At 33.8% G+C, this 14,668-nt stretch overlaps 2 protein-coding genes across 2 annotated transcripts; both read right to left on the bottom strand.

Moving 5' to 3' along the window:
- Positions 1-269: 269 nt before the first annotated feature.
- On the bottom strand, positions 270-5,840 carry LOC100804858 (GDSL esterase/lipase At5g03610). The gene is made up of 5 exons (XM_014770555.2): positions 5,774-5,840; positions 3,608-3,651; positions 2,731-2,910; positions 1,384-1,696; positions 270-651 (listed from the first exon to the last, which is right to left on the bottom strand). The coding sequence occupies exons 1-5, from the start codon at positions 5,838-5,840 to the stop codon at positions 437-439; spliced, it is 819 nt and encodes a 272-aa protein (XP_014626041.1). The 3' UTR covers positions 270-436.
- A 6,137-nt stretch (positions 5,841-11,977) lies between these two features.
- Positions 11,978-14,415, bottom strand: LOC100804328 (homeobox-leucine zipper protein HOX20). Its single transcript, XM_003553158.5, has 3 exons — positions 13,832-14,415; positions 13,113-13,495; positions 11,978-12,621 (listed from the first exon to the last, which is right to left on the bottom strand). The coding sequence occupies exons 1-3, from the start codon at positions 13,953-13,955 to the stop codon at positions 12,154-12,156; spliced, it is 975 nt and encodes a 324-aa protein (XP_003553206.1). The 5' UTR covers positions 13,956-14,415; the 3' UTR covers positions 11,978-12,153.
- Positions 14,416-14,668: the final 253 nt, after the last annotated feature.

The raw sequence follows: 14,668 nt of genomic DNA, 5'->3' as shown, positions 1-14,668 counted from the left end.
CTTTGATTTTCCCCGCACGAGCAAGCTTATAGAGGCCTTTTGGATCTCATGCCTCACACAATTTTAGAGGCATGTTCATGAAAACCTGTAAATACAGTTCCACTATCAAATATCATATAAACTAACTAATACAAATGATAAGAAATGCCTAATGGTGCCTTGCCTCAATAAAATTTGCATCAGGTAACATGGCACGGCAAGTGTCTCGGTCTCTTCTGTAAGGAGATATCAGACTAGCAACACATATTAAGCCAGCATCAGCAAACAGTTTTGCCACTTCTCCTAGATTAAATAATTTTTTTATCAGTAAAACCAAGTTGATATGCATCAGATTTTTTAATACACTACAGCTATATACAATAACTTTGAAGGATTAATAGATTATTTTTCATCATGGAACTAATCCAAATACACTAATATTGATTAGAAGTTTTTTTCATGTAATAAGTTGGCCAAGAGTAGATTGCAATATTGTGTAGACTGCAAACCAACCATTTTGAGAAGGGTGAAGTGTGTCCCAAAAGAAAGAAAGTTTCGGGTTCTCACATAAACTGTATTTCTTTGATCCTTCGTCATCCACACTTCCACATGAATCTTCCAACTTGTTTCCCTCACAGCATGGTTGCAACGGATTCATCAGTGTAGACTTTTCTGCATAATGTAGAAAGAAAAAAAACTGTCATCATCTAGAGGTTTTCTTATAATTATGCAATTAGATACTCAGTGCTTAACTTTGAAACTATCTACAGTCATAGTTTCTGATATTTCCATTATTCTATTATAATTTTTTTTAAGAAAAAGAAAGTAATTGCTTGCACAAAATCAACTAATGCTATCAATGATGACTGGCTAGAGTAACGGGAAGAAGAAGAAGAAAAAATATTGCATATATAATAACTAGAAAAGTTCAAAATAACAAATTATTGTATGCATATATTGTTGAAAGTTAGCATCATTGAGATTTTATTATTATTTGACGCATTCATTTCAACACACTGTTAGTCTTATTAATTAATTACGTAGGTCTAATCTTTGTTAGCATTTCCCACATAACCCAATAATATAGATTCTGTTTTAAAGCATATGTCATATAATAATGTCTTGTTAGCATTTCTCTTGCTGACATGATTTAGATATATAAAAAAAGATATTGCTAACAAATGTGTCATAACAGTATTGATTAAGAAACCAAATCAAAAAAATATTTAATGTGAAAATATTAAGAGAAGACAAAAAAGATTATAAATAATATATAATGTTCTAAGAATCCTGATTAGCATTTTCCATAAAAATAATTCTTCAAAAAATAAATATCAAATGCTATCCTCTACAATTTTATCCGTAGCGTGTTAAAATTCTATTTAAAGCACAATGAGAACTAACCTGCACGCTTTTTCTGCATAGTTTCAATTGCAGAGAGGAAGGAGTTGTAGAGGTCCAGTGTTATGAAAACTGATTTGACTGCTGCTTCCTTGTTGAGTTCTTGCACGGCTTTGAGCAACATTTTGTTGTGATCTTTGGAGATCACGTTCAAAAGGCCAATGCAGTTCGTACGGCAAAATATCACATTTAACCCAGGGAAACACCCAATTGGCTGTAATAACCCAACTGCTACCTTTTTTATCCCTAAGCTGTGAAGGCGTTTAAGATTTACAGACATTTGCTTCACAAGGGATTCCATGAAGCCTGGTAAATCCTGCAAAAGAAAAACTAAAATACTATTCACATCTGTATTACTATGTTATGTTATATTCGTAATAATGAGCATAGCTACATTTGGAAATGGACTACTCTAGTTTTAGAAATGGACTATGTTATGTTATATTCGTTTAAGATTTATCAGTTTTGGACGTGGCATGGTAATATGCTTCCACTTTTTATGAACAATTTGCCTATACTTCCTTTTGCAAACACCACCTACATTACTGAAATATCTACTCAAATTAACAGATATATATTACCATATTTCAAGTTCATAAAAACAGCAAACCAAAAAAGTCATGATAAAGCAATCATATACTTCTTGCATTTCTCCAATGATGACAACTTTATTGAGTCTAGTTTAGTTTTACGTATTAAATTTGTTGTACTAATACTTGATGTGAGCCTCACTTGGATTTTTTCTTTGTAGGGAGGTGATAACGACAAGCGCAGAGAGACACTTGACAAGGAAGATAAATTAAAAAAGGTGTGACTGCAGTTTTTGGTTAATAATTCCATTACTTCTGATCATGTAATCAACAATTCCATCACTGAAATTGTTATTTCTGGACAAGGCTCGCATTTAAGTGTTAACTCGTTATTTAATTTATTTTACCATTTTCATTGAATTACAATGGGATTAGAATGGATACTGCACCACTGTGGCTGCTGTATTGTTTGTTCTTTTGCTTGAAATGCAGGGAAAATTGAATGAGAAAAGAGATGTCAATTGGTTGTGCTTGTGCGTGAGCTGATGAAAGTTGTGTTCATTAACAGATATATGTAAGTTGGAAGTGAACAAGAACAATTTCAATACAATTGCTGATGTTGGTTCTTAAAATTAAGTAACTTGAGAATATTATTTGAACAAATGAGTTCATATATACAAAGTATTTCTCAGACAAAAAAAAAATGTGTTGTAGAGTTGTACACAATATTTCTAAATCAAAATGAGAATTATTATGTTGTAGAGTTGTAGTCATGCATAATCTTATTCACTATGTTTGTACAATACAAACACATAATGACATATAGAATCCATAAACTTCTCAGCTTCAAACTGTCCGTATCATCGGAGGTCACGTTGGAGCATGATGCCGGTGAGGTAATCAACCACTTCTCTTCCAATCTCTTCAGCTCTGCTTTTTCTGAGAGATGTAATATAGCTTTTGACACGTCTCTGGCCACTGGCGAGCCTTTCTGGAACATCTGCATTAGATTATTTGAAAATTCTGTCATAACTTAATGAGTAATACTAAACTCCATAAACATTTTGTATTCATCCATCCGAGTAAGTATGTAAAACTGTGTCAACAAAATCTATAGCAAAATTGTCTGATTCCCTAACATTGTATTTGTTGAGATTGAAAATCATAGCCCAAACATAAAAGAAAAATTGCACAAACACACAACTGCATATGCACGCGCGCGCACATACTATGGATTTAAATTTGTTTAACGTATTACCAAAGCTTCTAGATATATCTAATGATGGGTGAAATAGAATGATATGTTATGATTCACCAAAATAAAAAGAATGATATTTTATGATGGAACTTCCATACCATATGTTATGATATTTTCTCTATTCTCAACCAATTGAGACCTCTTGATCAAGTAAAATGTTGTTTTATATATTTTATCAATTATTTATAGACAGTAACTTTTTTTAATATCTTATATCAATTATTTATAGTCATATTTATCACTATAAACAGTATGTTTTATTTATAGATAATTTATTCATTATAAATTATTTATTTTAATTAACCTTAAATTATTATGCAGGTTAAATATGTTTTTACATCGGTGCCTATGTCACCACTGATGTAGAAGTTCTCATATTCAACATCGTTGCTTTCTGTAAAACGGTGTAGAAAGCGTAACATACTACATCAATGCATACGTCACCACTGATGTAGAAGTTCCCATATTCAACATCATTGCTTTCTGTAAAACAATGTAAAAAGCGCAACTTACTACATCAGTGCCTACGTCATCACTGATGTAGAAGTTCCCATATTCAACATCATTGCTTTCTATAAAACGATGTAAAAAGCGCAGCTTACTACATCGTTGCTTAATTTAAAAACGATGTAGAAAATAAAAGATCAACATCGTTGCTTAATTTAAAAATGATGTAGAAAATCCGCCCTCAAAAAGCAGAACCAAGGTTTCTACATCAGTCATTGGTATAGCACCGATTTAGAAAAAAAATAGCTTACTACAACGTTCGCTTATGGACTGATGTTGAAATTTTTAAGTTTCAACATCATTATAATCAAAAACGGTCATGCACCGTTGTAGAACATTGATTGTGACCGATGTAGATCATGCATCTTCTAGTAGTGAAGGTTAGAATCCAAGTTATTGAAGGCTTTGATGAAATGATGTTTAAAGTTCACAATATGTCAGCTTGAATTGTTTTCCTTGTGCACTGGAACTAATATCGGTTACTCTTCTTTGATAAAATTGTTTACTCAAAAGTATGGACAAATTTTTATGCTTAAAAATTCAAACATTGTGTTCGAGTAGTACACTAAAGTTTGAAAGCATAGTTCACTTTTTAAATAAATGTAGTGTAGTTTGATGGTTTCATTCATGAGAAAAAAAGAAGCTTTTGAAGCTGTGTTTTCTTGATTTTAATCCTGGTTAAGAAGCATTGGACTATGTGACATGCCATACTCTATTCTTTAATTTAACATGTAGTTAAAAAAAAAAAAAGCTATTGGCCCGACAAATTTTGCCAGTCTAATTAATTGTCTAATATATCTAATGCATCTATAATTAATTGGACCTTCCATACTCTTGTTAACTTGCATTTTCAATTTCATTCATACACCCTGATCTATTTTGATATTCTATATGTGGTTAGTGTGTGTCCTACTATTGGTGGAAGCAATCCAAGATATGCAAGAGTTATTTTGGATGTTTTCTAATATTGAAAAACATGTTTATGATAGCATGAGGAGTATGTGTTATAATTCTTAATGTTTTTCATTAATCATAAAATGATTGTTATCAGTTGATCAGGGAAATATCAATTCACTAATCACAAGGTGTTGCTTAGTTGGCTAACTGAGTTCTATAGGATTTGAGGGATTGGGTTGCACCCTAAATTGAAAAACTACAATGTTGTAATGCTAGATACTCACATAGACACGTATACCATTAAAATATTTTATTTTTTTAAAAAAAATATATTCTAAGACGGTTCTCTGAAAAACCGTCTTAAAATATAGACATTTTAAAATGATTTTTTCAAAAAATCCTCTCAGAATCCTAAATAATTTTTTATTTAAAAAAATACATTATAAGACGGTTTTCTGAAAAACCGTCTTAGAATGTACATATTCTAGGACAATTTTTTCAAAAAAACCGTCTTAGAATCCTCAAATATATTTTAGTTTTTTTTAGAGAAAAATACATTCTAAGATGATTCTCTGATAAACTGTCTTAGAAAGGTATCTTTCTAAGATGATTTTTAGCTAAGAATCGTCTTAGAATGATAGTTTTTTCTAAAACGATTTTTTATGGAACCATCGTAGAAAGTTTTCACATTTTATGACGTTGACTACGACGATGGTTAATAACCGTCGTAGAAAGTGTTTTTTAACCGAGGTAGAAAAGCGCTTTTCTAGTAGTGAGTGCAAAATCAGCCATTGCTACTTTTTCCCAAGGGTCTGATGAACCTCTCTGTGAGACATAAGAGAGATTCAAATCTTTACCGCGAAGGTGCCCAAACCATAGTTTTAATGATGCTACACAACTACATATTTTCTACATTGGTTTGAGACCTCAAACAAAGATTATTCTTAGTGTCTCAACTGGAGGTACTATGATGTCTAAGAGCCCTGAGGAAGCAACTGTAATCATTGACTCCATAACAGCCAATGATTAACAGAGTCACCATGATAGGGCTCTGGTTCAAAGAAAAGGTATAATGGAGCTGGATACTCAAAATGCAATTCTAGCTCGAAACAAACTCTTGACTCAATAAATAGAGGCCTTAACAAAATAGATAGGCCAACTTTCTCAACAATTTCAACAAGGTGGATCATAGAAAACACACCAAGCTCATCAAGTTCAACAAGTTTCTGAGATGTGACTTTTGGGGTGGTGACCATCAGAATGGCCATTGTTCAGCACCTAGTGATTGACAACAAGAAGAAGAGGTCCATATTTACAGAATCAAGGTAGACCTCAACAGAACTTCCAAGGAAATTACCATGGCTACAGAGGTGGCTCAAGTTCAAATCGGCCTTATGGCTGGAGTCAAAAAAATAATAATGCATATTTTGGTCCAACTAACCTTTCTTTTGTATGTCCTTCAAATAATTCTTTTGTAGGTCCTTCTAATAACTCATATGTAGGTCCTTCAAATAAGGGTCCACAACAACAACAACAAAAGCTCAACCTGATATAATGTCAAAGATGGAAGATACTCTAACTCAATTTATGCAAATGTCCATCATAAACTGGAAGAACACTAATGCTTTTGTTTAAAATCTTGAAGTTTAGGTTGGACAACTTGCAAAAAAAACTATCTGTGTAACACTCCGATTTTCGTAAAATAAATAAAAAGATTTTTATTTAAAAATTAAGATTTTTTTAGAAATTAAATAAATAAGAGGAAAAAGTTTTTGTTAACTGAAATAAGGGTTTCATAATATTAGAAAATAAATAGAGTAAAATGATATTTTAGAAAATAAAGGAATGTTTTAATTGGTTATTTATTTAATGAATAAGTAAAATAGAGTTAACTTTTATAAAATAATCAAATAAAGAAAAATAGAGTAAATAAAAGGCTCAGAGTACCCTAACTATAAATACAAGCATATTAGGTTGGTTTTACAATTACCATAAGTCTCTACATTCTTCCTTCCTCTCAGATTTGTTCCCCCTGATTCCTTTCCCAAAACCCTAACTTTTTCCAGCATACACCTAAACCTGTCTCAGTAAAATTATAATCTCGGACTTGTTAACCATTTGATTATCCTGAAATTTGGACACCATCTTCGGAACTCATTTTCGCACATTACCACCATTGGGATTTGAGAAATAATATCTATAGAGAGAGAGAGAGAAATTCCCCTCACATGGAGATAGTGAAATTGAGGCTTCAATCCCTTTTTCTTTTCTCAAACGCTATGAAACCCTAGCAAAGCAACCAGAGGAAAAACTTGAGAAATCTTAGAGATCCACTAGAGACACCACCATTGTAGTTAGACTACACACGTGAGCCCGTTTAGAGGTAAGGGATGAGTCTATCACAATTGGGATTAGAGTGAACATGTGTAGGGATCCTTACAAGATCAAATTGGGGTTAATTTTGGGGTGCTTTATGTGTTTTAATTTTTCCTATACAATGATAACTACAAATTGTCATGTTTGATGGGTCAATTGATGTCCTGATGTGAATTGGATGGTTTAATTAAGTGTTTGACTTTGAATGTTAGAAACCTAGAAATTTGAGAATTCTTGATTCTTGCATATTGATTAAGGGGTTTTGTTTCCCATGATGTAATCACATGTTATGTGCTATTAGTTTTGAATTTGGGTGTGTTTTGAGGTCTAAATTGTGCCTCTTTTGCTTCACGAAATAGAGGTTTTTCATGAAGCACGACCATGCTTGATCAGAACACGCTAATGCTTAGTGAAATCAGTTGTTTTAAGCCCATGCTATTTTTCTGACAATGTGAATTAACTTGTATCTTGAAACTGAATAAGAAAATGATCGAATTAGTTTTTGTTGTCTTCATAAAAGGTGTATCCCTGAATGTTAGCTAACAAATGCCATTGGTTTCATCAAATTCGGAGTTGTATAGCCCCCTAGAGAGTCAAATTACTGAGCTAAGGTTGAGTTATCAGGATTAAGCAATGATCCAATGTTTACCTTAAGTTTACCATTGGCTGTAAATGGGTCTTTAAGAACAAAAGAGATTCATTAGGCAACATTGAGAGATACAAGGCAAGACTTGTTGCTAAGGGATTTACTCAAAAAGAAGGAATCGACTACACAAAGACTTTTTCTCCTATATCTAAGAAAGATTTTCTTCGTATTATCTTGGCATTAGTTGCTCATTTTGATCTTGAGTTGCAACAAATGGATGTAAAAATAGTCTTTCTTAATGGTGATTTAGAGGAGGTTTATATGAAACAACCTGAAGGCTTCTCCTCTAGTAGTGGTGAGCATTTGGTATATAAAATTTCTTTTAAGAGGGGTGAAATTGTAACATCCCATTTTTTTCGTATATAAAATTTTAGAGAATAATGATGTTTTATAATTAAATAAATAAAGAAAAATAGTTATAATAAAATAATGGTTTGAGAGGAAATAAGAAGGGTATTTTATTATTCATTTGATGGAGAATAAAATAGAGTTTCTTTTTTATAAAATAATAAAAGTAAATAAATAAAGTAAATAATAGGTCGTAAATACCCCTAGTTATAAATATTGACATGTTAGGTCAGTTTTCAGACTGACCTCTCGGCCTCCTCTGCCTACCAATTTCGTTTTTTCTCTCTTCCTCTCCCAAAACCCTCTCTTTTTCCCGCAGGCCACCAAACCTGTCTTAGAAAAATGACGATCTCGGACTCATTCACCGTTGGATCGTCGTAAAATTTAAACATCATGTTTGCAACCAAGTTCCTAGCATTATCACCGTTGGGAATTTTGATATCACGTCTGAGCTAAGAGAAATACCCCTCGCATTGTAACATTTTTCTTTCCCGCAGAAACCCAGAGCCGTCTTGGTAAAACTATGATCTCGGTTTCGTTAACCGTTGGATTGTCGTAAACTTTGGATATATTGTTCGAAGTTTAGTTGTTCACGCTTTGACCGTTGGTATTTGTGAGATAATGTTCGTGGGGGAAAAAAAAGGAATCGCATGAAGATAGTCCAAATGGAGGCTTTAATCCTTTCTCCGTTTCTCTGACGTTTGGGAACTCTATCGGAGCAGTCGGAGGAAAAACTGGAGGAATCTTAGGAAATCGTTAGAGATGACGCTATCGCTGTGGGAAGACACGTGAGTCCGCTTAGAGATAAGGGATGAGTTATTCACAGTTGGGGATCAGTGAGAACATGTGTAGGGATCCTTAGAGAATTAAATTAGGATTTTATTTTGAGATGTTTGTTAAATTGCAATTTTTCCTTTATGATTATAAATAAAATATTGATGTCCTAATGAAAATTGCTTGATAAATTGTGCTCTTGATATTTGTATATTTCGACCTATGATTTTGATATAATTGTGTAATATTATTTGAGGGGTTTTAGTCCTCATGTTGTGATAGTCTTTTATATAAATTGTTATATTGAGGATATGAAATGATGATTCAAATTGTGAGTATGTGATGAATTGTAGAATAACATGTTGCTTTGAGATTATAATATTGTTATTGAGATTGAGTATAAGTGTAAAGTTGAACATGTGTTAATTTGTGAAATACGCGTAAACATGTGATGGTGGATTGTGACACTATGAGATGTGAAATTGTGAATGAGTTCTAGTTGTGGATAAGTGTGTAGTTAACACTTGATGTGAAATTACTTGTGTTGTAAGCTATGAATTGTACAATAACCCGACCAGCGTTATCTTGAGAAAAGCGTTGATGCGCAGTGTTAAAGAGAAAATGTAGGTTTCCTATTTAGGAACCAGTGTTAAATCGTAGCGCAATTGTGTTGAACGTGTTTAAAACATGAGTGTAAGGTCGTGAGTATTGTATAATTCATGAGCAGTGTCTGCATGCAAAAATTATTTTAGGGGTTGGACCTGAATCAGGAGGGAGAGGCCCTGACGGACTCTTCGGAGTGTAGGCCTTGGGGGTCACCGGGTTTGAGTGCTCCTTTAAGCCTATGCTGATCCCATATGGTTGGAGCATTCTCGCAAAACATCGTGACCCTGACTGGTCTCCCTATGATCTTACTTAGTGAGAGTGACCTGACAAAACCATGGTGTGGTGTGTCTTGTTATGTACTCCTAAGCGCCCGAGGGTGGTTTTTCACTGACATGGTACCAGGATTGAGTCTTAGCATAACTGTTGCATATGCTTGCTAATTGATGTGTTATTATATCTTGATCGAAGTGTGGGATTCTTGTGTAATGTGATTGATGATTGAAAAGTGAATTTTGAATGACAAAGTGGTGAAGTTACGTGAGCTATGTTTAAGCAAGTGGTATCTCATTTATATAATATGTATATTTAATTGTATTGTTTCTCTATTAGCTAGGAATGTGATAACTCACTCTCTGTGTGTTGTTGTGTTTGAATCCTGTGATGATCTTGAACTTGTGTTCGGGGGAGCAGATGAATAGGTGGATGACTATGAAGAACCTCATGCTAGAGGACATGGGAACGCAACGCTCTGATAGGATGTGACATTAGGATATAGGTTCTATATTAATTGTATGAAGCTTAGACGACTTTGTTTGAGTCAAGAATACTTTATTATTTATTTGGACAAGTTTGAATACGATGTAGAAGAAAATGAATGTGAGCCTTTTTCCCCTTTGAAAGACTTGTAAAAAAATGTTTTAAAAATACTTTTAATTAATATTTGAATTTTTTTTTCCTTATTAGTATATATGTGAGGGGTAGAGGGTGTCACACTGGTGGAACTATTTCATGGAAGAGTGTTAAGTAGACTTTGACTTTTGACTTCTACTTCTACCATGAAAGTTGAGTTTGTCTCTTGTTTTGAGGCTACATCACATGGTGTATGGCTTAAGAGTTTCATTTCTGGGCTGAAGATAGTTGATACTATTTCAAGACCTTTGAAAATTTTCTGCGGTAACTCAGCTGCTGTCTTTATGGCTAAGAATAACAAAAGTCGAAGTTGAAGTAAGCACATCGACATCAAGTACTTAGCCATTAGAGAAGAGTAAAAGATAAGAAAGTGATCATTGAGCATATAAGCACTGAGTTGATGATCCTTTAACTAAGGGCATGCCACCGTTTAAATTCAAGGATCATGTAGAAAGAATGAGACTTGGTTCCACTTTATGATTGCATACATACAGGTTAAAATTGAAACTTTTGTATTATGATATTTTCTCATATTCAATTGCACATTGATTTATTTGAGAAAAATTATGTTTGGGACCAAGAATAAACATTGGGTTTATTCATTAAGTTTTATTACCACTTTGAGTATACTGCTTGAGAAATTGAGCATATTGTAATACATGGATGATATTACTCGTTATAAGAGAAACTATCACTATGATTTGTATATTCATTCATTTCTTAAAGAAGATTTAACATTGACTTATTTTAATCATTGAATCAAAACGTTTGGACCAAGTGAGAGAATGCAATAATTTGGTCTATACGTTTTGGAAAATGAAAAACTCCATCAATTTTGGAATTGAGAAGCCAAATATTGAATGACTACTAATGGGTGGTAATAACCACTAATGGCTACTAAATGCATTCTTGAAGGTAGAATGCCTATATATAACACATGTATTTGGTTCTTGAGCTCACCTCTTCCAATTTCGTCTGATACACCATCCATAGAAAGAGAGTGAGAGCTTGGAAGAACCAAAACAAGACAGCTCTTTCATGACAATGGCTGGAGGTATAATTTGATTTTTGTTTTTCCGTATTTTGTTATTGACCTGTGTTTCGTTTTATAGTTTGTAACATCACAGGTTAAACAAAAAAAAATTAGTAACTAATATAACAATTTAATTTTATCCTAATCCACAAAATTCCGACATAAATTACGCTAAGCTTTCAAAATACCAGAATGAGCTTGTAGGGAGCTAAAATGTTCTCACCAATAAAACTTGTTTAAGTGAAACACACCCAAACCTTTACTTGTACAGCAGGATTCAGTATTTTACCATGTTTTGCGTGTCTTACTTTTTCCTCATTAATTGGATTTCAAAGTCAGATCTTTCACATACTACTGTTGCCAATCAGTTAATTTAATTTCACTCCTCTTGAGGGTGTAATTTCTTAAGGGGCAAGTATCAACCTGTTGATGTTCAAACAACTTGGTTGCGGTTGATGTCAACATTTTCAATGTGATCACATTGACTTCGTAAGGTTCTTTGTTACGATAACCACCTAAAAATTTATTGTGAATTGTGCAACTATCACTAATAATATCAAAACTAATGGTCAAGTTTTTCTTGTATATCTTGTCCTGCCTAGAGCTAATAAGACTTGGGGCATTGCAATCTTGAAACCCGCCTTTGAAACTGGGGTTATGACCAAAACTGAATTTCTTAACTCTTGCTTATCGTGAATAGCCTAATGTAATAACATGCTGATTTTATTAAAAATCGGAGTTTCACCTAGTTAACACTCAACATAAGTTATCTTTGATGCGAACTTTGATTACGCAGATTACTGAGGTGAAACTTCAATTCCTAAAATATTTTACTGCAGAGTTACAGCTGTGAACTAATGAACTTTAACATTCCCCGACTAATAGTAACTCAATATGACCAAAAGCAGAAGGCTTGATCTTCAAGTGGGAACCGGAAACTGCAAGAATTTTCATTTGGTTCATCATATTCATAGCAGACATCTTCAACCTTTGGTAAGAACGGCATGGTCAAGATGTTTTGGCTGAGGATGTCTTCTTCATCTTGCGAGAAATCTGAGTGGTCTGGTTCCAAAGCATGGGAGGAATCTGCAGGCTCCATATATGAGGATTGGTTTCCATCAGTGAAATGTCGGCTCTCCGAATCAAGAACATCACTTTTAGCTGAATTAGCATCTTCATGTTTGTTTATTACCTTAACAGGAAGTGGCACTTCGGATCCATTCTCAGAACCTGTGTTTATGATTAAATCTTTATGCTCTTTATGCTCTTTATGCCGTGAGTTGACAGTATCACAAGAGGTATCATCAGAATTCTGTTCCTCTTGCTCTCTGGGAATCAGTCTGTTGAGAGAGTTAACCTGTAACAAGGAAATTGTACCCATTCAACCATTATGGCATTAACCCATTTCGGATAAAAGTATGGTAAAACACACCAAATTCGTCATGAAATTACAAATTTAGTCAATTTTATCTTTGTACTTACCAAGCATTGGTTATCTGGGGGTTTAATTTTGTAATTTATAAATAAAAAAAAAGAGCAGAGAAAGATGTTGAGTGTTTGTTGTTATTGTTAAAAACTCTCAATGTTCAAATGATGTCTACAACATGATCAACTTTAAGAACCAACTGTATTAAAATATTGAGAATTCAGCCTTGTGAGATGCTTGAAGTGCAACTTTCATCATAGATGAGTAGAATCTTTTGTAAACAATTATGTTACCAGGTATTATAAGTGACCGAGTAGCCTTAATGCCACAAATCATTGAGATTCATCTATTGTCGTTTTGATTCATAGAGAGAAAAAAGGGAAATTATACTAATGGTTTTATTTATGTCTAACAATGGTTACCTCTTCCTTTAACTTGTCATTCTCTTGAAGGAGATTGTCATAGTCCCGTTTGAGTACGTGATAGCTAGCTTTTAACATGCCATAGTCTGTCTCAAGCTGTTTGGTCTTGAACCTTGCCCTACGGTTTTGGAACCATATGGCCACTTGCCGTGGTTGCATGCCAAGTTCCTTTGCAAGTTGGACCTTCCTTTCAGGTTCAAGCTTGTTTTCCACCTCGAAGTTACTTTGAAGAAACTGCACTTGTTCACTTGTGAGCCTCCTTGTCTTACCGGGTTGATGGAGGCACACCTCAAAATCCGCATCATTGCCGTTCTCTTCTTTCTCTGGCCCTTGAAAGAAGGGCCTATGCGTGACGTTCACAACATTAGCCATGGATTTTGAACCTGAATTCAAGGCACCAAATATTAATATTAATAACTATGCTATAATTCAAACATAAACGATTTTCAATGAAAAAAAATAATTTTTTCCTTGGGTTTTCATATATTCTTTATCAGAAAGAAACCAGAATCTATAAGAAACCCACTTCTGATTTTGTTATGAAAAAAAACTACAAATATTTATATGTTGTTTTTCTTTTGTCTTTCTCTGTTCTTGAAATTTCATGTTGACGAAAAAGGTTTTAAAGTACAAAAAAACTCAGCAACTTCAAAAAGATTATGAAAGCAAAAGGCCAGAGACAAGAATAAAGAAGCAAAAACATGATGGTAGCAAATCACCTTGGAAAGAAGGTTCAGAGTTTTGAAAACAAAAAGATTGAATAAGTTCAGGGGAGCATGGAAGTCTTTCTTTTTGGAGCAAAAGTGTCATGCTTGAACCCCCATGAAGCTTCTGACCAGCCATGGCCTTAAGGAAACTTGTTGGTGGTTTTATGGAACAAGGCTATTAGGTGTAGAGTGTTGAGAGAATTTAAACTAAAGGGTCATATTCATATCATACCCTTAAATAGGAGCATAGGGATGAGGCTCTTTGCCTCTTTGGTTTGATCAAGATTAATGGTGAAAGGAGCAGGTGGTGGGCAATAATGTGATGTGGGAATTGTGAGGGTGGGGAGTGTGCATCATACTCATCACTCAGAGAGGAATTGAAGGCTATGTTAGATGTGAATAAATTTCAGGACAAAGGGGTGGTGCATTCTTCTATGTTTGGAAAGAGACAGAGAGCATGGTCAGAGGGGAGTAAGAGTTTTTTTTTTTTTTGTGCAGAGGGGTGAGAGAGGTTATGAGAGTTGGAAATTTTTGGTTTTGAGTTGAGAAGTGATATAAATGGGAGATTCCTGTTGGTGATGGTGGGGGAACATTGATGGGGTTTATATTATGGAGAGAGTCTTGGAATGGTGAAGCAACTAGGGAAGCATTCACAAACAAACGACACTCTAAGTATGCACACAAGTTTATTTTTTACATTTTGTTGTTTTGTTTTTTCTTCAAAATCTGTCCTATTAAACAAGGCAGGGACTTTTTTTCCCCTTTAAGCAATTTGTTTAATTAAGAAAATAATTTGATTATCTCAGATTATTATTTTATACATTTATTTTTATATGAAATGAAAAAGAA

This window comes from Glycine max, chromosome 18, assembly GCF_000004515.6.
Source record: "Glycine max cultivar Williams 82 chromosome 18, Glycine_max_v4.0, whole genome shotgun sequence".
Taxonomy (NCBI): Eukaryota; Viridiplantae; Streptophyta; class Magnoliopsida; order Fabales; family Fabaceae; genus Glycine; species Glycine max.
This window is presented reverse-complemented; position numbering and strand designations above follow the sequence as displayed.

Coding starts and splice junctions, on each gene's coding strand:
- LOC100804858 (XM_014770555.2), bottom strand. CDS start 5,840: ATGGCCATTCTGATGGTCACCACCCCAAAAGTCACATCTCAGAAACTT. Junction 2,911..3,607: donor ACTTCTACATCAGTGGTGAC/GTATGCATTGAT, acceptor AATCTAATGCAG/ATGTTCCAGAAAGGCTCGCC. Junction 1,697..2,730: donor GAAGTTTATGGATTCTATAT/GTCATTATGTGT, acceptor TTTCTTTTGCAG/GATTTACCAGGCTTCATGGA.
- LOC100804328 (XM_003553158.5), bottom strand. CDS start 13,955: ATGGCTGGTCAGAAGCTTCATGGGGGTTCAAGCATGACACTTTTGCTC. Junction 13,496..13,831: donor CTCTGAACCTTCTTTCCAAG/GTGATTTGCTAC, acceptor CCTTGAATTCAG/GTTCAAAATCCATGGCTAAT. Junction 12,622..13,112: donor ATGACAAGTTAAAGGAAGAG/GTAACCATTGTT, acceptor TCCTTGTTACAG/GTTAACTCTCTCAACAGACT.